At 38.1% G+C, this 24,950-nt stretch overlaps 1 protein-coding gene across 1 annotated transcript in view; it reads right to left on the bottom strand.

The window, feature by feature from the left end:
* LOC119419557 (E3 ubiquitin-protein ligase SH3RF3-like) overlaps positions 1-24,950 on the bottom strand; it is a 111,221-nt gene that overhangs the window by 6,415 nt on the left and 79,856 nt on the right. The window contains exons 3-8 of the mRNA XM_037686902.1: positions 23,192-23,287; positions 12,718-13,026; positions 10,567-10,682; positions 7,976-8,146; positions 3,296-3,579; positions 83-387 (exon numbers count right to left, since the gene is read on the bottom strand). Coding sequence (XP_037542830.1) covers positions 83-387; positions 3,296-3,579; positions 7,976-8,146; positions 10,567-10,682; positions 12,718-13,026; positions 23,192-23,287 — 1,281 coding nt within the window. The remainder of the gene's footprint in view (positions 1-82; positions 388-3,295; positions 3,580-7,975; positions 8,147-10,566; positions 10,683-12,717; positions 13,027-23,191; positions 23,288-24,950) is intronic.

Here is a 24,950-nt window from a genome sequence, read left to right as displayed (position 1 = left end):
CCATCCATCCATCCATCCATCCATCCATCCATCCATCCATCCATCCAAATTTGACTATTTCCAGTCTGTTTTCAGTTCTCACCTTCTCTGCTTTGGGTGCGAGAACACCCTGGGTGACAACGTGGGAGGGACCAGGTGACGGAGGCTGCAGTGGGCTGCCCGGCTCACCATTGAGGAATATGGCTGACACATTTGGAGGTGTGAGACAGGAGAGAGGCGAGGAGAGGGGGAGGATGGGACGTGAAGCCGGGGAGGACAGAGGGGAGGGGCCTAAGCTGGGTCCTGGAGACACCATGGAGAGAGGACGACCTGACTGGCTCTGGGGACGCAGAGGGGATATGATGGCCACAGAGGGGCGCTCGGGGCTCCCAGCAGGGGGGCTGTGGACTAAAACACAAAAATACATGTGCTGAATAGCAAAAAGCAACATAAAACTAAAAACTTTAAATTTTGAAACAACTGCACAGTGAAATGCCTGGACTTTTACAAAAAGGTGCTCAAAAATGCACAAAAATACACACCCACATAAACACACAGACATTTGCGTGTGCGTGTGAAAAGACTCATGCTTGATGTTTCTACCCACCTGCTCTGCTATGCTCCAGTACTTTGACAAAACCCTCAAAGAGGTGAACTGGTCATGTGATAAAACCACTAAATGCCCAAACTATGCACATACTTTTTTCTGTTGTAATCAAGACCAGATGTGTGTATTTGTGTGCATGTGACAAACACGAAGCAACAAGCGAACAAAAAAAAAAAAAAAAAGTAGCAAGTGGTGGGGAGAGAAATGAGAAGCCCTGTCATTACGCCTCCATAAAACAAAAAGCACAATGATGTCATTCGGATGCGTTGTCAGCCAGTGTGTTCACTTGTGTGTGAGTGTGTGTGTGCGTGGGAGTGCACATGTCTGTATGTGTGTTATTTTTGGCAGTCCCCTCTGAGTGTGTACTCCAGCCTACCCAAAGAGACCTTCGCTGTTATTTTCTCAGAGGAAGAAAGAACAAATACAAAGAAAAGGAGAGAAAGGGGTGCTGAAGAGATGAATAGACTCTGAGTGGAAAGCAAGGCTGATATGATCTAGACCTTGTGCACACACAAGTATGTCTGTGTGTGTGAGCTTGTAGCACAAATAATACAACTAACAGATCAGAGCACAGTACATCTCTGTTCTATGTGTGCACAGCTCGTATGCTAGCATTAATTGAATAACTGATCAGTTGATCGATTTTTCAAAAGATGATGTCATGATTCAGATTTGACTAAAGGTTTTTACTGGACTCTACAAAAATCAATATAAATATTTAACCAGCCATTACATATTTCTGTAAACCATAGATAAATACAATAATTATGTTTAATACACCTGTCATGCTTATTTCATATTTAACTAAATAATTTTATAGCCTAAACATAAATATTTATCCTAATGGTAACAAAGAAGTTTAAGTTTCTAATAAAACTTTCTCAGCATCTAAACTCAGCTAAGAAGGTAACCTCTTCCTATATCATTCCATTTATTCATAACCCTAAATAAGTATAATTTATATCTACACAATGACTGGCATGATTTTATTCTTAATTCTAAACAAGTTGCCTGATGTCAACAAAGTAGTTAGAATCTTTAAATACCGTATTTTCGGTGTTTAAGTCACAGTTTTTTGCATAGATTTGTCAGTCCTGTGACTTATACGCCTAAAAGACTTATACATGTTTTTTTTTTTCCATATTCATAACGCAATTTTTGACAGATGCTTTAAATTTCTAAGAACTGCAACAGCGAGTCCTCCTGTGCACGCTCGCCTCACTCAGCTGGTGCAGGCGGAGGGACGCTGGAGAGCTAGCGGCTCCGGCCGCGATGGATGGCACCGTGCTACCATGGTGAAATGAAGCTGTTTTAACCATTAAATAAAGGCATAACAAACACGATGGGTCAGCGGTGATTCATAATAATTGTGGCTTATATATGTTTACTTCCTCTTCATGGTGCTTTTTTTGACTGATGCGACTTATACGCCGTAAAATACGGTACCTTTTCTTGGTGCCTATTTAACCAAGATGGTAATCGCAAGATTTGTTCCTCAACCCGATCTTGCAAAATTTGCATCTATACAATAGCTCCTTTGACACCCCCCCCCCCCCCCAAATAAAAAAACAACAACCCATAAACAAATATAATTTTGTTCGAAAACAGTTTGCTTTTATAACAAACTTTATTGGTGCCTAAATTCAACCAAGAAGGTAAACTCTGCCAAAGCAATTAAATATTTTATTAAATCTAAACAAATATTACATCAATACAATATCTTGCAGAATACTGGAATTGCCAAGACAAAAACCAAAAAAAGTCATAAAAGCATTTTTTAACTGCATATCACAGATGACTTTTCAGTAATGCACATAGCACAAACCTTTTTGAGGCATTTGTTGTGAACATTAAGAAATTAAACATTATTTGGTGTTATAATAAGGACATTTGTAATCGTCTCCACTATAGATACATGTATAATGGCACGTTTTACTTGGGATTTAGTAATAAAAAGGATAAAGAGGATAAAACACATTTAAATTCACATCCATTTTCATTCAGCCTTAACAGGATTCACCTCTTCACTGCAGTTTCTCTTTGGTTTTAATAAATGATTATTTGGGTTTTGCAAATATAATCTTTTGTACTTTGTTTTTATGTCTATGTTTTTTTTTGTTGTTGTTGCTTTACAGCTGCACTAAACAAGCACACATGAAAACGAGTGTTGCAGAAAGGCTTCTTGCAGAAGTGCACATGCTGTAGTGGGTACCTGAATTAATGACTGTTCAATATTCCATTATTCTGTAATCAGGGGCTAAGGTGCCAAAATGCTGCAAGGTCCCAAATGATCTGGCTCCTTAAATCCAGTAGCCAGAGCAGAGCAGGCCAATGAGAAGACAACAGACGAAGCATCTCTGAGTAATCTGTTTTATTGCTTTATCTAGATGAATATTTGATCAGCCTTTTCTTTGATAAAATATATTTTAAGGTTGAGTTTGGCTGTTTTAGCTGCAAAGCTGAACATGTTTTAAATGTGTTTATTTGAGTTTATAAAGGAACAGCTTATCATAGTCGTCTTCCCAATGTGTCAACATCAATACGCTTCCTGTACATATCCTGGTCTGGTCGTGATAAGCATGCGATTGTGATGTGTCGTGACTGGACCGAGCTAAAAACAGACGCTTGAGGTTTTTTATCGAGTCAAATATAAGCATGCAGAATTCAAAGCATGTTAACGAGCATTTTTGTGTGCAGGCTTCTGCTTACCCAGCTGCATTGAGGTGCGTGCCTGGTTAACCGTATGCTGACTGGACCGCAGGCAGTTCTTCAGCTGAGCGGCGGCGGTTTGTGGCGAAGAGGCGGGGCTGACGCCATTGCTAGAGTTTGCCAATGTCGTGAGCGGGGTGGCGGGACGAGACGAAGAGGGGCCTGGGGATCCTGGAGATGAAGGGTCTGAGATTTTACTCGCCACTTGAGTGCTCCCACTTCCTCCTCCACCAACTGGGCTGGACAAACATGAGCCACGAGTAGCATTAAGTCCGAAAGGAGCCCTTTAAAGAAAACAGCAGGGGGTAGGGGCACAATTATTTGCATTTGATTTTAACTGATATGCTGAAATTTTCTGAGAGTAATCACTTGCATTTTCTTTTTTTTACTTCAGCTACAAACTCAGAAACAACATGATGCAGTTTTTCCCCAATTGTATCAGAATTTAGCTCAATACATCAAATTGTATGTGCATTCACATATGCCAAACTCAAGAGCCGCGGGCCAAATCTGGTCCCCCAAGATGATAATTTAAATATAAAATATTGTATCTCTTCTAATTTTTCTTAAAAAAAACCTGATAAATGCATAAATTACTATAGACTTCTCTTGCCAACTGGCTAACTTTAAAGCCAGAAAGACGGTTGGATCATTCTGTCATTACTGATTCTGAGATGGAAAGAGTAATATAACATCAAATGAGACAGATCAAGCTCTTGTTGATGAACCTGCAACTAAAAAAAAGATATCAGGTATCTGATTCAATTTAATGTATCAGCTGAAAGTAGCTCGTGGCTCTGACAAAGGTTTTAAATTTTGGCTCCTTTTGGTAAATGAGTTTGACATCACTAAGAGCAGACATGGGCAACTTAAGGCCCAAGGGCCAAAAGTGGTCCTTGGACAATCTCCATCAGGTCCCCAATATCCTTAGTTTAAAAAAAAAAAAAAAAAATCTTTTTAAATTAAGATTGATTTTTGTTTTTAAAGCAGCAATTTATCATTGAGTCTTAAGGAAATTTTAATTAAACATACGATGCAAAAGTAAAAAAACAAACAAACAATTTTAAAGCCAGTGTGTTTCCAGAACTAGACTCAACCTTAAAGACTTAGAAACACAAACGTATGTTTGTTTTGCATAGCTCTGATAACATGTTAAGCTAACATGTGTAATGCATTGTCACAAGAGCCAGTTTACAGAATATGTCTCATATTCCTAAAGGATTTTGGAAAGACTTGTTTTATAATGCATGTTAACTATGCCACAATAAGAAAAAGGTATTCTAGATTATCTTTTGTAAACTTTTATTTTCCAATTCTCTATGCGGCCCTTTGATTGCTTTAAACTAGGGATATACAATATTATTGGCATGGTATCAGTATCGGCCAATATTAGCGTTAAAGTTCAATATCGGACATCGGCCATTCCATTAAAATAACTCACCGATATGAAAGATGCTGTTTTTGTATGACAACCTAATAACAAGGATGCCTGCAGCAGCAGCACAATGTGATGACGTCACGCGTGCCAACCTGATCTTACGGCGGAGAGGAAAAGTCAAAATGTCGGCGGTGTGGAAGGGTTTTTTTTTTGTTGATGATGTTGGATTCTGAAGATTTTTGTACTACGTTGAGCCTCGCTACATCTTCCCCAGTCAAATATATTTTTCTGGCGTAGCCTTACCCGAGTTACAAGCCGTCATTTCCGACGTCATTGAGAAGCTAATAGCCGATAGCACTTGGGTGAGTTTTACCATAGACATTTAGACGTCATGTTAGCCCTGTTAGCATGATTAGTCTTACCACACAATGGATAGACAAAAAGTTTGAACTTAAAAAGGCTGTCCTTCATGCACAAGAGTGCAGAGGATCCCTCACTGCAGTAAGAGGGCTATGTTCCGACAAAGGAAAATATGTAGAATATTGGTATCGGTTATCGGCCAAATAAGTTTTAACATATCGGCATATTGAATATTGGCCAAAAATCCAATATCGTGCATCCTACTTTAAATGTCTTGATGTGGCCCTTTGGAAAAAAAATAAATGTTGCCCACCTCTGCCTAAGAGCCTCGACGAGCTGCTAGCGTAGCTGTGGGAAGTCTTAGGCTTGTTAAACAAAAATAATTAATATTGATGCAGTATTTTCTTTGTAGTAGCAGAGCAGAGGCTGCAAACAATACCATAAAGCTCAGTCAGAGTGAGTAATGTCAGAACTGTTATCTGACTGGTGGCTCAGCACAGCGTAGCGTCTCTGCTGCATCATATATGTTGCTGCAGACTGCTCATGTTTCTGTCTGCAGAGTGCTGAATGGCAGAACAGTGAACTGAACATTATCGACACAGCGGTATTCACACTCTTATGGCTGCCCATCGACTTCCCGTCAGACACATGCAGAGTTATGGCTCTTTGCATGCCTGTATGATTTTGAGGTTTCTGTGGTAATTATGCATTCTACCTTTATGCGCTTTTGTGTATGACTAACACGGATGCTTCTGCAGATATTTTTCGTTGAGTTTGAAACTTACGTTTTGTTTTTTTTATACAGTTAAAGGATTAAAAAAAACAAAACTTCATGAGATCCACATTTGAATTACCGGTAAGTGGAGCAGCGGGCCTAAAGTAGATTTATCTTTCTTGATAACATCCCACTCACGCATTGTTTTATTGAATCCTGTCTATCTGACATTCAAACAAATGTGTGCGTGCATGTTTGGAAGCCTCTCATTATCATATAGAGAAATTTCTAAGCTGCACTGCAGACAAAGGAGGGGGAAGTATAAGGAAAGGGAGAGTGGGGGAAGAAGAAGAGAGTATGCTTGCGTAAAAATAACAAATTGCCTCTCATTTGATTATACGCTCATCCTGCCTTTCTCTCTCTTGCTCCCTGCGATTGCATAAGCGCAGGATGTGAAGCAGCCATTCATATACACTAGAAGGAAACCTGCTGTTTTTGTAGCATTTTCACCTAATTGTATCATTCCTTTTGCTGCTCGTCCACACTCTGTTGCTTTCTTTTATTTCTGTGCTACACATATGATCTCCCACATTTCTCTCCATTCCTTACTTCTTTTGCTCCTCATGTCTGCGTCTACATTTACGACTGTTTATTTAACATTAGAACATCATGCTCTCCTTATCTTTTATGACCTCGTGTTTTACATTTTTTCTCAAAACCAAAAAAATGTAATCATGTCGTTCAGTTTCCAGCTATCTCACTCGGTTTTCTCGGCTACATTAATGGAATGTGAGAGAAATGTCTGAGGGAGAATACAGATTAGACGAACTGTAATGGCAAATATTTTTATTGCACTCTGAAAAACATGTATATTGGAAAATATTTAAGCATCTTTTCATTTACATCAGCTTTGAGAAACTATAATGTTATATAAACCTTATCTGCATGAATTTGATTTAAAACACCGGACAGCTAAACGTTGATGATTAGGCACAAAACAAGACATTTATGTTTTTTTTCATCTATTTTTTCATTTAAATCTGTGCAGAATTAGTCTTTTTCAAGTCTGTGACCAGTTAACTGTTGCTTCACCAGTTTCAAATGGCAGAAAGCAATCATTGGATATAAAACTATGTACCATATTTTTTGGACTCACACTTAAAATACTTTCATTTCCTCAAAAATTGACAGTGAGCCTTATGTGTCTTATGTATTAATTCTGGTTGTCTGCTTACCAACATTGAACCAATTTTATGTGGTACACTGCGCTCAAAAAACACAGGAAGTCTTATTGTCGCGGTTTTATTTCGCTTAATGCACCTCATAATCCGGTGCGCCTTATAGTCCGAATAATATGGTAACTGATTAAATTTTAGAATCAAACCAATTCAAGATAATGACCACAGACAACTCACTTTAAAAAAAACACAAAAATGATTAAAACAGTTAAATTTACAGATATTTAGCTCAAATTTGGTGTGGTAGTAATTGAGTCAATATAATATATTGCACCATATTTTGCTTAAAAAAACTGGCATTGACCGTTAAAGTCAACCCCATTTGCCTGTTAGCAAAAAATGTTGTAATCTACTCAATGCATTGCATAGAAACTTTAAAAAATATTATCGCTGGATGTACTTCTGCAACTTATTAACTTTTGGAGTCAGTTAATTAAAGATGGATGCTACAGCCAGTCAACTTTTTTCCAGCACAAAAATAGATATGTCAATTAATTTAACAGACAGTGAGCTTAATTTTGATGTGGTAGTAGCTGAGAGTTGTTCATAAAACCTACTCTAAGTGCTAACACATCTTATGATAAAACTTGAGATTGTTTGTCATATTGTTCTTTTCAAGTTTTGACTAAACCAGCTGCAACTCTCATTTCTCAACATAATCATTTCTTAGTCTAAAACTCTGGCATCAAAGGAAATGCATTCCTTTATGAAATGCTAGGCCTCTAATTCTGATCTGAAACAATAAATTACAACCACTGTGGCGCCTTTGTGGGAGATCAAATTCAAGGGTGCTATATTTTTGTATTACACCGCTGTCTGGGTCTGATTCAAATTTATTGAGTGATAAAATAGAGGAAAAAGATTACACTTGACTGCGGCCTCTTTATTAGACCACTGTGACCCATCATGGATGAAATAACGTGGCTACTACTTTTGACGAACTGTAGTAAAGAAATCATTTTACAGCCCTACACTCCAGCTCAACTCACCTGGACACGGGAGTGACGTAGTTTCCCGGGAAGACTCCAGAGGCAGCGCTTCTCAGTGATGTGCCTTTAAACCATCCGTCTTGACACTTTTCTGTCACCCGGTACATCTCCCCTTTCCTTAGCTCCAGCTCGTCAGCTTTCTGAGGCTTGTAGGCGTATAGGGCCAAATATCTAAACAACAAAGTGTGGGTAAAAATATTCAAATGGTCATCAAATTCAGATTTTTTTTTTCCCAGCTGACTCTAAAATCATGCATGTACTTACAACTCACAATACATTTTCCAGCTTGTCAACTAACCTAAATAAGTAAATTATCTAAATTAGCGAATACGATTAGAAATTTGAACCATTAATATAAATGTACTGTGGTATCACGAACATGGCTCAAGAATGAAGAATACAGAATTATTCTTCAAAACACAGTTTCTAAAATGGTCACAAAAGTTAAAAATAAAGTGGTAAAAGAAACAAGGACTTCTACTTTTTTTTTCTCACTACTGTTTAAATGTAGAAAGAGTCAAATGATAAAATTCTCATATCAGAACCTACAAGTGGATCTTTGCCACTGAGTAAAAACACGTCCGTCAGGGTTTCCCACCATTTATCATCTATTTTCCAACAATCCTTCTTGTCTCTTGCTATGCATATGCAATGTTTCAAGTCTGCTTATATCAGTTGCTTTTAGAATCAGAGTATGGAAGTGAGTTAAATTTTGTGAATGTAAGTGATAACAGTATAAAAAAATATTAGTACTTGTTACGATTGTTGGAGCATCTAAATATCCAAACAGCATAAGGTGGTTTCTTGAAGTAAGACTAAAAGCAAAATGTTTCACTTAATAAATGCATTAGGCCATTAATATGACCACTCGAGGCTCACTGAATGATACTCCCTTCTGAATAGTTCAGCATCCTGTAAATGGGTGCCTTAATCAATAAATCCTTGTTTACCAGCTAATAAAAGGAACGTGGTATACTCTATTGTTGTGTACTATATTTGACTGTGTAAAGATTATTCTGCTTGTGTAAACACCTCCTGTCGAGGGGAGACATTCATATTATGTAGCACAAGACTGGATGAAAACACAGAGTAAACAAGCCTTATACGTGCTACCTCCCCGTTACCATGGTAACAGATGTGGGGACTGTCTCCCATCTCCCCATGGCAACAGGAATAGTTGCCGGGTCAAGAAGAAAACGTCGGACCTCATCAGTGGGACAAAGCCATTCTGTGTGGGTATGTGTGTGTGTGTCATGGGTGTGTGTGTGTGTGTGTGTGTGTGTGTGGGGGATGTTACTTGGAAGGTGATAATATTAGGGTTGACAGTGCTGCTGTAAATGACTCACATCGTGCCAGAAGGACGGTGATTAATAGAGAATTCCAACAGATTAGAAAATCTAAACTAGTGGCGACTTTCAGTGATACAAACCACAAATCTAGCCTTTATAAAATAAAATAAAAGTTTATAAAATAAAATAAAAGAATAAAAGTTTCTAGCCTTGGGGAAAAAAGTAACAACTGGCTACAAGTTGGGAGTTTAGGAGCAAAATCCAACATTGAACTTTTCTCTCCCCTGCCTCTAGGGAATGCAATGGTAACCGTGTAGATGTACTCATAAAGATGTTTCAGTACCACAGTACTGACACAACGTTAAACCAGTGTTACCTTCACCTCTTAGGCTGAGCAGTCATTAAGAAGACAAATGGTGGAGGTGGAGCATTCCCAGCCATGTGGAACTGTTTAATTATTTTCTAATTTTTGCCCAGGTCCACACACTCCTTATCAGTTGGTTGTGTTAATACAACATAAAGTTGCTAAATGCCAAAACACACCAGCAGCAGCAAAAAAAGAATCTCTGTTATGAGAAACATTTGAGCAGAAAAGGTCCCTGAGAATAAATATACAGAGCTTCTCATCAACCTTAGAAATATGTCCATGGCTAAAGGACTTATTTGATTATGGCCATTTTTTTAATGAAAAAAATGTGTAAAAAATATAAAATTTTAAATATACAATCACTTGGAACAGATTAGATTTATAATTAAATGTAAGAAATGCAATGGCATTTGTTAATTCTTGTATCAGTACTCAGTATCAGCAAGTACTCAAATGTGTTTATACTTAGTTTAAAACAAAGTGGCATTGGTGCATCCCTAATCAGGATGTTTGTATTCACAATTCTATAAGAAAATATTTTGTTTTATTTATGCAGAGCAAAACATGCAAACCTCATGCTGCCAGATTTTATTGTGTCTTAATTATTGCAGGTTGTCAGGTTTGCTATGAAACCAAAGCCTCGCACAATTTAGTGAACTGTATTTTTCCTTTCTAAAGGGGATTTCATCCTTGACTGGTGAAGGAGTAAATGTGGTTGCAGAGGTGGTGGAACATGGCCAATATCTCTGGGCACAAAAGCAGCCAATATGTCTAACGCTGTCAGAGGGGAGTTTTGTGAAATCTTGCTTGAATCTCACATGCATTCATTCTGGTGGTGGAGAGAGTGGGCAGGTAGAAAAAAAGGTCTTCACAAAGGAAGAAAGAAAAAAAACACATTGCAGCTGGATAAGCTGACAGCACAGAAGGGTACTCACATGTTGAGTGGTAGCTGCACCTTGGCATGGGCCAGCAGCTCTGATGTTAGAGATGCCACTTTGGGGGGGAGAGGTACACCCACCGAGGAGGGGGACGGACCTGGAGGAGATGCATCCTAAAAACATGCAAACTGACAAACTGAGTGGCTTGCCTTTAAAATAAACCATTACCTAAAACAGCTGTTTCAGCAGAACTGGCATTATTCAGAAACAGTGAAAATACAATGAACCAAATATAAATGCAACCATCAGCCTGAACTGCAACAGCAACATGTTTCCTGCTGACAGCTATCAAAAAATAAATGATTTTATTTGTATCAAACTCAGAGTACAGCATTCAGAGCAACAAAGAAACTAACGTTCCCTAGGCGCCACTGTGAAACACCTCCACCTGAGCATATTTAATGTATCTTTTATTTATGTATGTAATTTTTATCACTTGCTGCTTAAAGGTGAAAAGATAATGTGTTTGCCTATGTTCGTGTGTGTGTGCACGTCTTCTTGTGTCTATTTGTTCCTAAACTGTTTCATGACAGACCCCTGACTGAAATTTCAAGCAATATTCAATAAATATAGATCCTTTCTTGCAATCTCAGATCCTTAAATCTGTTAATACTTTCCACTCCAAGAGCTCGACTGGTGACAGGAGGGAGGGCTTTTATGGTCAGGCCTCCTAATTTGTGGAATGCTCTTCCTCTAAATATTAGACAGGCCTCTTCATTGTTTTCTTTTAAAGGATTTTAATATCTGAATTCCTTCATATTTTTATTTTCATTTTGTCTTATATTGTTATGTATTTTAATTGATTTGGTATGCTTTTTGTGTTTCTGGTGCCATTTATGATGCTGTTTTAATTGATTAATGTGAAGCACTTTGTAACATTTGTTTAAAAAAGTGCTATAAAATTAATAACAACAACAACAACAACATCAACAACAATAATAATAATTATTATTAAAGTTCAGTCAGGTCATCTGGAGGGTTTGGTTTTTGTTGAGACGCATCCTTCATCCAAAGGACTTCATCAGTCCGAGGAGCCACAACAAACTGAGTCCCACAAGCAGCACACTGACATAGTGGACCAACCAGTTTGCTGGTGATAAGATGGTTTCTGGGGCCCTCTCTCTCCCCCATCGACTCCTTTGAGGCAGCCATAGCCAAAGTGAAGGACGAAGCGTTAAAACAAAAATGAAATATCTTATTTTGTCTATCACTACCTCAGAGGAGTCGACGAGGGAGAGGGCGGGCCCCAGAAAAAAGCAAACTGGTTGGTCCACTATGTGAGTGTGCTGCTTGTGCTTGTGGGACTCAGTTTGTTGTGGCTCCTCGGACTGATGAAGTCCTTTGGATGAAGGACAAAACATCTCAACAAAAAAGAAACTGTCCGGATGACCTGACTGAACTTTGTTGGATTTTCTACCTGGATTACTGAGCAAGAACTTTGATCTAAGCAATATTAAATTATGTAAAATCTTTGTTTAATATTTAGGCAATAACTATTTGCAGTCATATCAAATATTTCATGCACCACTGAACAGATTCTATTGAAACATTCAGGAAGTAATCACTGGATGCACATTTACCACTAACTTTTCGGAGCCGACTCAATTAAAGACATATATTGTGCTAATTTAGGGTTGTAGCTGAGAGTCATAATGCAGGAATTCACTCATAGCAATATTTTCAAAGTTTGACCAAGGCTCTTAGGCTAGATCAGAGTTATTCAACTAAACTGCTCAGTTACTGAAAGCTAAGAGCTCAGGGGCCGGACATCCAGCAGTTATTGTCATTAAGTAAGTTTGTTTTATGGTTTAAAATCTAGTTTTCTTTAAAAATGAACACATTGGTGGGCTGAACTGAGTTCACCTGTTGGCCTGATTTGGCCCCTGAGCCACCAGTTGAATAGCCCTGGGCTACACCTTTAGCACAACAGCCAGTTACATGCACTCCTGAAGGAATACTAAACTTATTAATCATATATTTAAAATTAAATAACAATCTTAGCCTCCATCATAACACTGTTGAACACATTATAGTAGCAACTTGAGAACTTCTTGTAGCCTGTTAAAAAAAAAAAAAAACTGAGAATAAACATATTTGAATCCCCTAAATGTCCCATTTAATACTCAGCGTGTGTTTGTGTGGACACACCTGAATGCGTGCGGCAGCTCTGGGGTCCGAGGAGCTGATGAGGACTGGGTGAGAGATCTCCATGCTGTGTCTGTTGTTGAACTGGGCAGCTCTCTGGCTCACAGATAGTGCAGAAAATGAATGTCGCTTCTTCGCGTTTTTCTTCCCCTCGCCTCTCCTGTGGCCAGAGCCATTTCCATTAGACGGGGAGGCAACGGGGGAGGGCCCGGGGGAGCAGGGGCCCAGTGGGGCTGGCTCAGAGCTGGGACCTGGTGCATTAGCTGGCATTGGTTTGTCAATGTCCATCAGCTGCTTTGCTGTTTCATTTAACTGAGAGGAGTGGAGGGCAGATGGGGGAGGGAAGGACAAAAGAAAAAGTAGCTCAGATGTTAGATGTCACAACTGAGTGGTTCACGTACATCTGCTACATACACAAGTGTGTAAGTGTGACCTTTTCTGCCCGAGTCTTGTTGGCAGCTGCTTAAACCTGCAACAAAACAATCATCACTTACAACAGCTGCACCATGTAATGCTCTCACTGTTTCACACACAGAGGTAAGCATCCACCTCACTTATCTAATTTATTATATTCAAATGATTTACCACAGCAGCAAAGCTACTGCGGATTGTGCCAATATTTACAGAAAACATAAGAAACGGCTGTGAAAGCTGTGCTCAGAGGTGACGCCTCTGGGAGCAGAACGTATGTGGAAAAAAATAAAATAATTTACTTGTAATTTATCTGGAATGATAAAGGAAACAATTATCTGAGCATAATAAAATCAAGTTAGGTAATTATGAACATAACAAATATGTTTACAAAAAATAAATGAGGATAGAATAAGGATAAAGCCAAACCTGCTACGTTATAAGATCTCACAATTCATTCTGTTTTATTCCTTTTTAAATAATTTATAGCCATGTTCTTCACCCTTATTCTGTCTGGATTTAAAGACAATAAAAAGGAAAAAGAAAAAAAAAAGTTTTCTTTGTGGCCAGGAGGTTCACTTGGCACTTGTGCAGAGGTTACTGTTCTGGGCAGCCTTCTGCTCAAATGCCTCTTTCTTTGAACAGATGCCATTTTCAGCCGTTTTAAGGAGTTGGGAAATAAGGAAATGATAGTAGATGGGGGCTGTAACAAAAATAAATTTGTATTTTCAGTATGGGCTTTTGGATTTGGCATACAGTTGTATAAAACAAATGCAGCTTTGCTTTAAACCTGTTTGTGCAGAATGTTTGAGTAGAGCTCTAAGTTCTGACACATGAAGTAATACTGCAATATAAACGCATGAAGAACGCAGACGGCCTAGAGCTCGAGGACCTCGTAACTATCTGTTTGGGAACATTACTGTTGCTTAGTCAACTGCAGTGATAGCTGAGAAAAAAAAAACGAAATAAAGCTTTATGTTGGCATTGTACAATGATAAGGTATGTAGCTGGATCCACATTGAACTTAATCACTTAAAATTAGGGATGCACGATATTATCAGCAAGGTATCGGTATCGGCCGATATTAGCGATAAAGTGAAATATCGGACATCGGCCAATCCATCTAAAAAACCCACCGATATAAAAAGCTTCTGTTTTAAGTGAATTTGTAATTTAAGAAAATGTCATATATATATATATATATATATTAATGCACAACTACTTATCCACTTTTCACTTGTCGCTTGTGAACAGGTTGAGTTTAGATTTGTGAAAATTCACAAATTTGCACTGTTCGGGTGTTGTCATTGTGCTAGAGATTAAAAGTCATGAATAAATTTGACATTAAACATAATCCAAGTTGAAGTGTTACATAATTTTCAGCCCCATTGTTGGCATCTGCATTTGGTAGCAGGCCAAACTGACAAAGACCATGCAGAATAACGTAGTATTTTATTTCCACAGCAGATAAATCTATGTAGTCTCTGTAAATAGGTCTAGGAAAAAATATATCTGTATTGGTGTTGGTTATCGGCCAAATAAGTTTTAACATATCGGCATATTGGCCAAAAATCCAATATTGTGCATCCCAACTTACAATAGCATCACCTAAATGAAGAAAAAACAAATTACCAAACCCAGCTACCTGTAGCATTCACATAGCCCTAATCAATAATTCAGACTGACCAAAGCCATAACAAATGCCACAGGAGTCGCTAGCAGATATGGGATTATATTTTGTTGTATAAATAGCTTTTTTTTTTTAAATGCATAATGGTAATATGACTTATTTCTAAAGTTACCCATTATCAGCATTTTAGTTACCAATTTATAGCTTTTATGACCAAGTACAAGCTACAGGTGTCCACAACTTATCCAAAGCTTCTGTTTTATACCAATATGTCTCTATCTGCTGTAAACTTCTACGGTATGTACCTAATGCCATGGTACCCAACCCTGGTCCTTGAGGAACACCATCCTGCATGCTTCAGGATAGCACTTAGCACTTTGAGATTTTTGTTAATGAGAAGTGCGTTACAAATTAAATTCATTATTATTATTATTATTCAGTTGTTTTCCCACTCTAACATGCATGAGTCAGTTATTTAATGACTTCAAGTTCTACAGATGTCTGTTAATCACCCAATTTAAATCAGGTGTGTCAACGCAGGGGAACAAGTAAAACATGCAGGATGGTGCTCCTCAAAGACCACGGTTGGGAACTACTGACCTAATGTATGCTTTATACCATATATTAATTTTATTCCCTTAATGTAACCATACCAAAAATGTTATGAACTGTGATGTCAGACCTGGAAATTTTGTATACAATTACACCCCAAATAATAAACCATCTGACAAATTCACTTTGGAAACGATTTTAACATTTCCATAAAAAATCTGTTCACTAAGTTTTTGAGCAGTGTCCATGACACTGCTCAACCTGATTCAACTAAAGAACGAAGACCGCCTCTCATCCTAGTTTCATCAGTCTCAACTTTACATTTCATTTGCGTCACTAAAAGAGCACGAAGGGAATTAGTTGGTAAAACAGTCAAGCAACAGATTTGTCCGTTTTACAGTGGGATGTGGTGAGAGCTTTAGGATTTCAGTAACTTCAGTGGGAAGCAAACAAAAACAAACAACAACACCACATAAAGGCAGCACAGCTCTTACAGTTAGTTTGATTTGACTGGTCTTAATGAGAAATTTGATTTATTAATGGCTAGTAATTAAGTTTTGAAACATTTGGCACGAGGGAACACAGATCAGTTTGCATATGAATAGAATAAACAATTTAAAAAGAGTCAGGGAGTTCATAATCTGAGGGTGCACCTTCTCGTGTACCAAGTTCTCTTAGCACTAAAAACATTTACGACTTATTGGATCTAGCTTTGAGGCTTGATAATGGCGCAGCCATTAACATCGCGCAGGAGCAACACTCTGTGTGTGTTCAGAGTCTGAACGACTTCTGTCTTAGGCATCTTTCACAGTAATTTCATAAACCAGAGGTAACATAGACACAGTTACAGGAAAATGAGGATGTGTCATGCAAATTCAATCAACCAGGAATTTGCATTATTATACCGAACTGTGTTTTGTGGGTGTGAGCACAACACTTTTAAGGAGGAGTTTAAGTAAATCATTACTATTTTTTCGTATTTTTCTCTTTTATGATAAAATACAAATATCATCATTGGTTGTTTTTGCAATACCGTTCCCATTAATTAAGCTGCTACATAAAACTAACATACCAGATGCCTAGAAAAATAACACTTTACATGCATTCTACAGGCAGAAAAAAAAAATCACATTAATATGATGTCTTTTACGTCTTCATCTGTAACGTTTGCGTTTATCTTTGTGCATTTTATACACACTTCAAATTTGATATTATACCATGTAAAACAGTTATTTGATATAATAATTAAATTATTATATGATTATATGTAGCTTTGTTGTGAGTGTTATGACTTGCTCTATGTTCTATTTTGATTTTTACTGTAAGTACATATACACATACAAACAATATGGGGTAAGAAAAATCTACTAATGTTCACCACTGGCTTTAGCACATCAACAAATTTTACAATGCAATCATGTCTCTTTAGTAAAACCTCAAAAATCTTAAGAGATCCCTGAAGAGAAATTCAGGAATCAAATTATTTTTCTGTTAATGTCTTTATGTGTATTTTAGTGTAGGCATGTGTGTGTGTGCGTGGGGGAGCATGTATGTCTACCGTGTCTAGATTCAGTGTTGGTAATGTTGTATTTCCATATTAATATATATGCTAATTAAAGCCAAATCATATGCTAATGAGCACGATGGATTGACGCTGCAGATATAATTCAGTTCTAAACTCTCAAGAGGCTGACAAGAAGACATACATAAACCAATACACTCACACATACACACACATGATTAAAAGGTCAGTGAGGAAACACACACCCTTACTGGGTCACCTATGCACATGCATTAACCATGAAAACATCTAGAAGATTCATGTCACACAATACTCCCACAAACGCACACTCTGACACACAAGTTTGCACTAATCATTACAGTCTTAGTTTCTCTGCTACTACTAAATGTGGCTGATTATGCTGGAAAGGACATGAGTGAGTGTGTGTGTGTGTGTGTGTGTGTGTGTGTGTGGGGGGGGGGGGTGATTTTGGTTCCTCCTCAAACAAATTATCAAAGTAATCTGTCAGTGAACGAGAGAAGCTCCCAGTTTCACCCACTTTCTTGTTATTTTCCTCTATGACAACATCCACATAAAACAAGCAGAGCCCAATCTCCAAGCAGCATAAACAAGCTCTGATCTGCTCAAAGGCTGCTGGTATTGAACGTAAACCCACCTACACTGACCTCCCTTCTTTCCAGGAATTCTAAAACTTAAACAACATGAAACCAAACCACTTGCTACACCCACCCAAACATCAGTCCATCAGAGAGTAGATAAGATATCTTAACTCAATGACCACAGCTACGGGACACCCTGAATCCAACTCACACCAAGTTCACACTCAATAAATCCAACTACACTCAAACTAAGTTAAAGTTAACTCAAACTAAATTGCAGATTGCCTGCAGCTACATAATTTGATGTAATACTTTCCTCTCATCTTTATTTTTTTTTCTGTCTATAGTTAAGATGAAGAAGATAAATTATCATGCAAGGTCTTATAAAAACTTTTAAAGCCTACTATGTGTTTTGGATCCATTGATAAAATGTACAGTTATAATGCATTGGCATATGCATCATTATTGCACAGAGATCTGCAGCTGTCTGAAGCAACTCGTTTTAAAACAAACAAACAAGCAAACAAACAAACCCTCAAAAGAAATTGGTCAAAAGTGTTTTTTTTTTTTGCAATGCAAGATCAGCATGGTCAAAACAGAAGTGCCAACTGCACAGAAAGAAAACTTTGCAAAGACCTGATGGGAATACATGCAACAGTAACCAGGCATGCATGCGATTTGACTGATCAGTGTATGTGTGTGGAAGGAAATAATAATAATGTCATCACAATGTCAGCACTGTATGTTTCCATACAATGGTGAAATTAGTCTCTGCATTTAATCCAAATAAGCAACAAAAAGTACTGATTTGTTGTAAAAGTACTGTAGTACAAGGTCGTTTTCACACTTGATAGTCCGGTAGACTCGGTTCGATTGGGGACCAAAATTTGGCACATTTGTTTACATCTTCAGCTGGTGTGGTTCGCATTTATACTTCACTGAGTCCATAGAGCTAACCTGTTCCACCCCTCGCCTGTGGTGGCGCTGCACCAAGAACTACTGAAGGAAATTATACGAAAACCTCTGAAGAAGACACCGAGCACAACTTAATGCTCCAGTATACTCCTCACGCGTCCTGTCAGCCGCGCGGCAACTGTGCGCACTGTCCGCAGAGGGTTGAGACTTCATGCTCGAGCGTCCACCCTGAGCAGCTTTGCAGACACGGGGCGTTTATCTTCGGGACAAATTGAGGTCGCCGATTGGTCATTTGCTGACACGCCTACTGGACTGATTGACAGGTCGAAAAAGAATGAGAGCTGGCAGTCCCAGCTGCAGCGGTGTTCTGTGTATATAGGTTGTTAATAAAAAGTTCTTAAAAACAAAAAGAAACAGGGAGCGATGGCCCTGCAGCCCACACATCAGCTCTGCCCAACAGGAAATCTCCAGACCCTCCTGCAGCCTGATTTTAATTTGCTCGTGACAAATTCCTTCATTTCTCACCATTTCAGTCATGGCATCAACGGAGGAGGAAGAGATCACTTGCCTTTTGGCAAAAAAAAAAAAAAAAAGAAAAGAAAAGGCCAGATCAGGGATGAAAAAGTGGAATTTAATACATTGGTGCTGCATAGAAAACTGTCCATCGCCGGGCAGTTTATTTTGCGACACAGAGTACGTGTACACGGTCGTAAAAATTTAGCTTTGTGCGGACATGCCCTGTGGGCGTCCACTTTGACTCTTAATCCAGTACGCGTGGACCTCCGCGGACTGACATACGCGGACTGACATACGCGGGAGTATACTCGGGGCTTTACTTCTGGAAATAAAAACAAAAATGGAGTGGTGTCAAATTTTAGCGGTTTTAGGATTTCGGTTTTGTCTGTGGCTCATGTGCCAAACAACCACTTTTCAACAATGGACTCGGCATGAGTGAAAGATGAGGCAGAAGCCCATGGAGAATGTTGTTTTTCTCACAAGGCGGCTGAGACGGCTCCGTATGAGGTAGGAGAAATGCAAGTTTGTTTTGGTTGTATTTACACAGAACGCCCTGCGCTGTAGTCCACCTCCTGCTTTTGGAGCAGTCTCAGGTCCGCTTGCATTCACAATGCATTCAAACTGCGCCAGAGTTCACTTAAACCGAACAGAGAGGTTTTTAGGAGGAACAGAGTTTGCTTTTTTGTTCTGTATCAGAGCTCGATTGCGCATTCACACCTCCCCAAATGAACCGGACTTTAGGCAAACAGACTAGAGTTCAATTAAAGCTGATTAAACAGGGCTGGTGTGTAATGCACCCTATAAAACAGTTGAAAAAGGGTTTTATTTTCACACCCAAAGAGTTCTTGGAAAATTAAGGAATGGTTATTGGGACAGTGGGTATATTAGTATAACAATGTTAGATATGCAGCTGCTAGGAAAAAGACAAAGAGGAAATATGTGGATGAAGTTAGAGAGGACACAGAGGTTGTTGAAGTGAAGACAGAGGACAAAGAGGACAGAGTGAGATGGTGGAGAATGAATTGCTGTGGCGACCCCTGAAGAGGTAACAGTCAAAAGAAGTTCTACTTTCAGGACCAGATTCATGGACCTAAACTAAAGCTGCACTGTGGAAAACTGATCATCTTCCTTTACAACAAGAAGGTTCTATTAGAATCTCAGCTTGAGTCTTGCAGGACTGAGCCTGTATGTTCTCACTGGATTTGTGTGGGCTTTCTCCAGGTATTTTAGATTCCTCCCACAGTCCACAAACCCTGCATGTACGGTTATTTAGATAATTTAGTCTGACTTTAGATGTGAGTGAAGGACAGTTGCTCAGTTCATACAGTGCATTTCTGTCACAGAATATGAAGCTGTGTTTGGGTTGTCAAAAATACTGCAGAACTTTTCTTTTAAAGCTGTGCACACAATAATGGGAAAAAAGTTGCTAGAGTCCAACTTATAGTTTTATTTATATTTATATAGTATAAGAAAGACATTCATTGTAACGACTTAAACACTGACAAGAATCCCTCACATCTACCTTGTAACACACATCCTTGTTTATTACATCTTGAACTATTCTGAGAATGACACAGCTCAGCATACAGTCTTCAAATTGCTGCTCACCTCACCTACAGTCCTTGTCATTTTGCCAAGGCTGTAAAATATTAACACGAGCATTAAAAGGGTATTTTGTATCCACACACACAACCATGCAGATCAGCACAGGTTCCAGCTGGGTTCCCTCATTAGCTTCTTCCATCACACACACACGTATGCATATACTCACACAGACCTCTGTACCCCTGCTGAGTCAGAGTGAAAGAGAGGTTTAAATTATTGATATATCTCCCTTTAATGGGATCCCCTGTGTGTCTGTGTGTTTGTCTCAACCTTGCTCAGTCTACGGCTTAATCATGACGCCTACTAAGAGAGTGGTTTGGTCAACAAGCTAAAGTCAGGGATGCATGATTGGGTGGCCTAGATTCCCAGTCTGGGTAGGCTGAAAGCCCAGACAGATTGAGAAAATGAGTGTGGTGAGAGGAATATGAGATTAAAGGATGTCATAAAGAGAATTGGGATTTTAATTCTGTCTGTATGTTGAGTTTCATAATTTGTATAAGTAAGATTCTGACGTTGAAAATACATTATACAGGTAATGCATGAACAGAAAAGGGAATAACTCCTAATATCATGAATGTGTTTCTCACCTTATTTTGACATCAAATTGAGGGTAAGTGTAGCGTCCTAATGATTAGGGTCTACAAGTGCAATTTGGATGATAAAATCATTTTTCAGACGTTGTATTTTTTCAATTGACATCATTTTTACTCAAAAATCATCAAATCTCTGTTTGCCTTTCTGGCTAAACATCCATTTGTCTTATCTGCATCCCAGTGGTGGTTTTCAAGTTTGGGTAGGACACCAAGTGGAACGTGCAAAGCCCATTTTAACACAAAGGTTATGAAGTTTACAGAAGCACAAATTTAAATCTGTACTTTTGTTTAAATCTTTATATAAAGACACCAGTTGACTTTTTTTTTTGTAGCAGCTTTGGTTATCCTCATGTGTGTTTGCTGTAAATGAAAAGTCAACAAATGTCCTAAACTAACAAACTAACAAAACACAGATTTAATTTTTTGTCACATTTTAGTAAACTCATCAACCACTATAGAATTAATATTTACAAGTTATTAATTTTGTTGAGAAATGTAATCAGTAATGAAAAACATTTGTTTCCTAAAATAATAAGTAAAAAAAAAACAAAAAAACTAATGTCTACCATTCCCTAAAAAATGCTGCGTAAAAACTGACTGCTGTACAGCTTTGATTACATTTTCTAAACAAGCTGAAATTTACTTATTACAAGTAAAGAAGCAGAATATTAACTTAAAGCTGGAAAATGTTAGATAAAATTAACAAAACGCTAGCTAAAAGTAAAAACTGCTGGCAAAAATCAGTAAAAGGTTAGTGGTAAAAGTACATAAATATTGTCAAAAGTATCAAAAGGATAGCTAAAAGCTAAAGATGCAAAAAGATAAAAATAAATAATATTAAAAGCAAAATACTACCTAAAAATACCAAAAGGCTAGAAAGAAGGTAAAACTAGCAGAAATAGCTTAGATATTAACAAAAAGCCACCTAAAAGCCAACAAGCAGTAAACTGTCAGCTAAAAGCTAAAAGAAGCTAAACCAACCTAAACGTATCAAAATGTTATTTAGAAACTGAAAGTAGCTAAAGGCTAGTTAAAGATAAAAGTAACATGTAGTGAAAAAGTAAAAGTTGTAAAAAATCGAGCCAGTATGCTGAAACTAAATTCCTTAAGAATATTTTCTTATCAAAATAACTTCTTCTAAGCCACATCACATTTCACATCTCATCTGACTCTATGGAATCAGACACTAAAACATTTTTCACTATGACTGAGTTTTCTTTCATTTCTGAAGGTTTCATTTCTTCTTCTGACAGGGCCATGAAAGCTTACACATGTGTTGAAGGGGTTGGAGAAAAAAAAACAAAAAAGCAAACATTTTTCGTCAGGGTTTTTATTAATACTGCCTAAGAGTCTTAAATATGATCCTGCTCAAACCACACATGACAATTTTTTAGTTTCACATGGATTAAAATAAACTATACTTCACTCTGACAGACAGGACATGATGAGAGAAGGTAAAATAGGACATTCAATGTTTTTACCCAATTACCAGTACTGAGAGGACATCCTTTAACAAAAACGTAACTATTGAACAGCATTACTCATATTTTTGGCATTTCTTGAGTTATCTAAGTTAGATTGGAGTTATATAATCTTTTAGCTTTACATGCCACATTTTCCCAGCCTGATGAGGAAGCATCATGAGCAACTTTGAGGTATCTCTGCACATTCATGAACACACTATATACCTCCTATACAAGTAAAGCTCTACTGTTCCAGCCTGGGAAAAATCATAGATGTATGAGATTTTGCCAAAGTTAAAGTGCACATTGAAGAAGATTACAGAAAAAGCAGCTTCTCTGGTAATACACTGCACCAAAAGTGAATTAAATTAAATGCATTTACATCAGGAACCATTTTCTGATGATGGTGTTTAGTCTTTCATGAATGGATTTGGTGCTAAAATCTTTTTTGTCAAACACATCTGAATTAGTTAGCTTCCATTTCTATGACTTACAAAAAAACAACCTTGGTTTGACTCGTTTGATTGAATTGACGAGAGCACAAGGAAATCCTAAAATGAGACAGAGTTTTTTTTCTATCAAGAAAACAAATAGAAAGTATGTTTTATGTAAATGTATTGCTGAAACATTACAGTTTCCTTAGCAGCTCTTTTGTAAGTGTGTCAGTTTACCTCCACGTAGAGAATAGGGAAGATGCCAATCTTGTCTCCCAGCATGCCTTCTGCCCAGTTCTCATCTACTCGCCTGATTACTGTCAGCACCTCATCCTGGAAAGAGAGGAAATGAGTGAAACTACACATACTGTATCTAGACACACAGACACACTTTACACTGTGGGAACACTGCGTTTCCACAAATAATAGACGGTTCAGTTATTTTTGAATCACAGTATGAAGATGTCTTATCTTATCTGGGTGCTGAATATGAATGGATTCATACACTAAAATGAAATATTTTTAAAACAGTGTACTGGCTCGAGCTACAACAAGGTACTAAAAGCACACTTTGCATACCCAACAGCTTTTTCACTTTGCTAAACTGTGTTCAGTTTATAAGAGGATCTGCGGTGGAAGTGGTCTCCAGCTACAAGCACTTGGGTGTACACCTGAATGACAACCTCAGCTGGGGCAACAACACTTCCAGCCTGATCAAGAAAGCTCATCAGAGACTCTACTTCCTCAGGCGGCTGAGACGAGCTGGTCTGGGAAGCTCAGTTCTCACCTCCTTCTACAGCTGCGCAATGGACAGTATCCTAGCATCATCATGTGGCATGGAGGCTGCACAGCTGCAGCTCTGCAGAGAGTGGTGAAGGCTGCACAGAAGTCTGTTGGAGTCAGCCTCCCCACCATCACAGACATCTACACATCTAGATGCAGGAAGAGGGCCACCTGCATCATGAAGGACCCCACTCACCCAGCACACACACTTTTTGCCCCACTCCCCCCAGGAAGGAGGTTAAGGAGCGTTAAGTGTAGAACCACTAGACTGAGGAACAGCTTCTACCCTGAGGCTGTTAGACTCATGAATATCTAACCAGGATAATCACTGTGAAAAAAATCACATCACGTTGCTGCTGATCTGTTTCATGTTGATGTGTTCATGTGTACTCATCTGCTCACACAGACTTGTGTTTGTGCTGCTGTTCAGCTTAATGTTTTTATGCTACTAGTGCTTAGTGTTTATTTAGTTAATGTTTTTCTTAGTTCATATCTTAGATCTTATTACTGTTTTACTTTTACATTTTATTGTTGGATGTAACTGGGACCCTGTGTACATAACCACATGTACCACATGGGGTGCAAATGATAAATAAAGAATCTTGAATCTTTGAATTCAGAAAATGTCAAATGTTCAGTTGGAACCAAGTAATAGTATATTCGATTAAAAACTACCTCACTTTATAAAGCGTACATTTATGTTAGATTTGTACTGCACAGTCTGGTTACCAGGAATTCTCTAGATGTAAGGACATTTTCGGTTTTCGTAACAGCTAGGGGATACAAGTGAAAATTTAGAAAAGTACCTGTCCTGCACCTGCCACTTTTTGAAAAAAAGAGCCATTTAAAATGTGGAAAATCATCTCAAGTTGGTTTTAAAACTTGGCTCATCCCACACAAAGACTGGCAACTGGATCATATAAGAAAAGTGGGGGTTCAAAACACTTTTAAATTGCCTGTAGATCAAATTATTCTCCAGTATGACTTTACATGCTGTTCTTTTGCATGTTTACATAAATTTGTCTTTAAGAAAATATCTGACCAAATGTTTTACATGTTTTAACAGGATGCACAATATTATCGGCATGTATCGTATCGGCTGATATTAGCGAAAAAGTTAAATATTGGACATCAGCCATTCCATCAAATAATTCACCAATATAAAAGGCACTGTTTTTTTTAATTTTTTTAAATATATTATATATATTATATT

Source organism: Nematolebias whitei, chromosome 13 (genome assembly GCF_014905685.2).
Source record: "Nematolebias whitei isolate Nwh7 chromosome 13, NemWhi1, whole genome shotgun sequence".
Classification (NCBI taxonomy): domain Eukaryota; kingdom Metazoa; phylum Chordata; class Actinopteri; order Cyprinodontiformes; family Rivulidae; genus Nematolebias; species Nematolebias whitei.
This window is presented reverse-complemented; position numbering and strand designations above follow the sequence as displayed.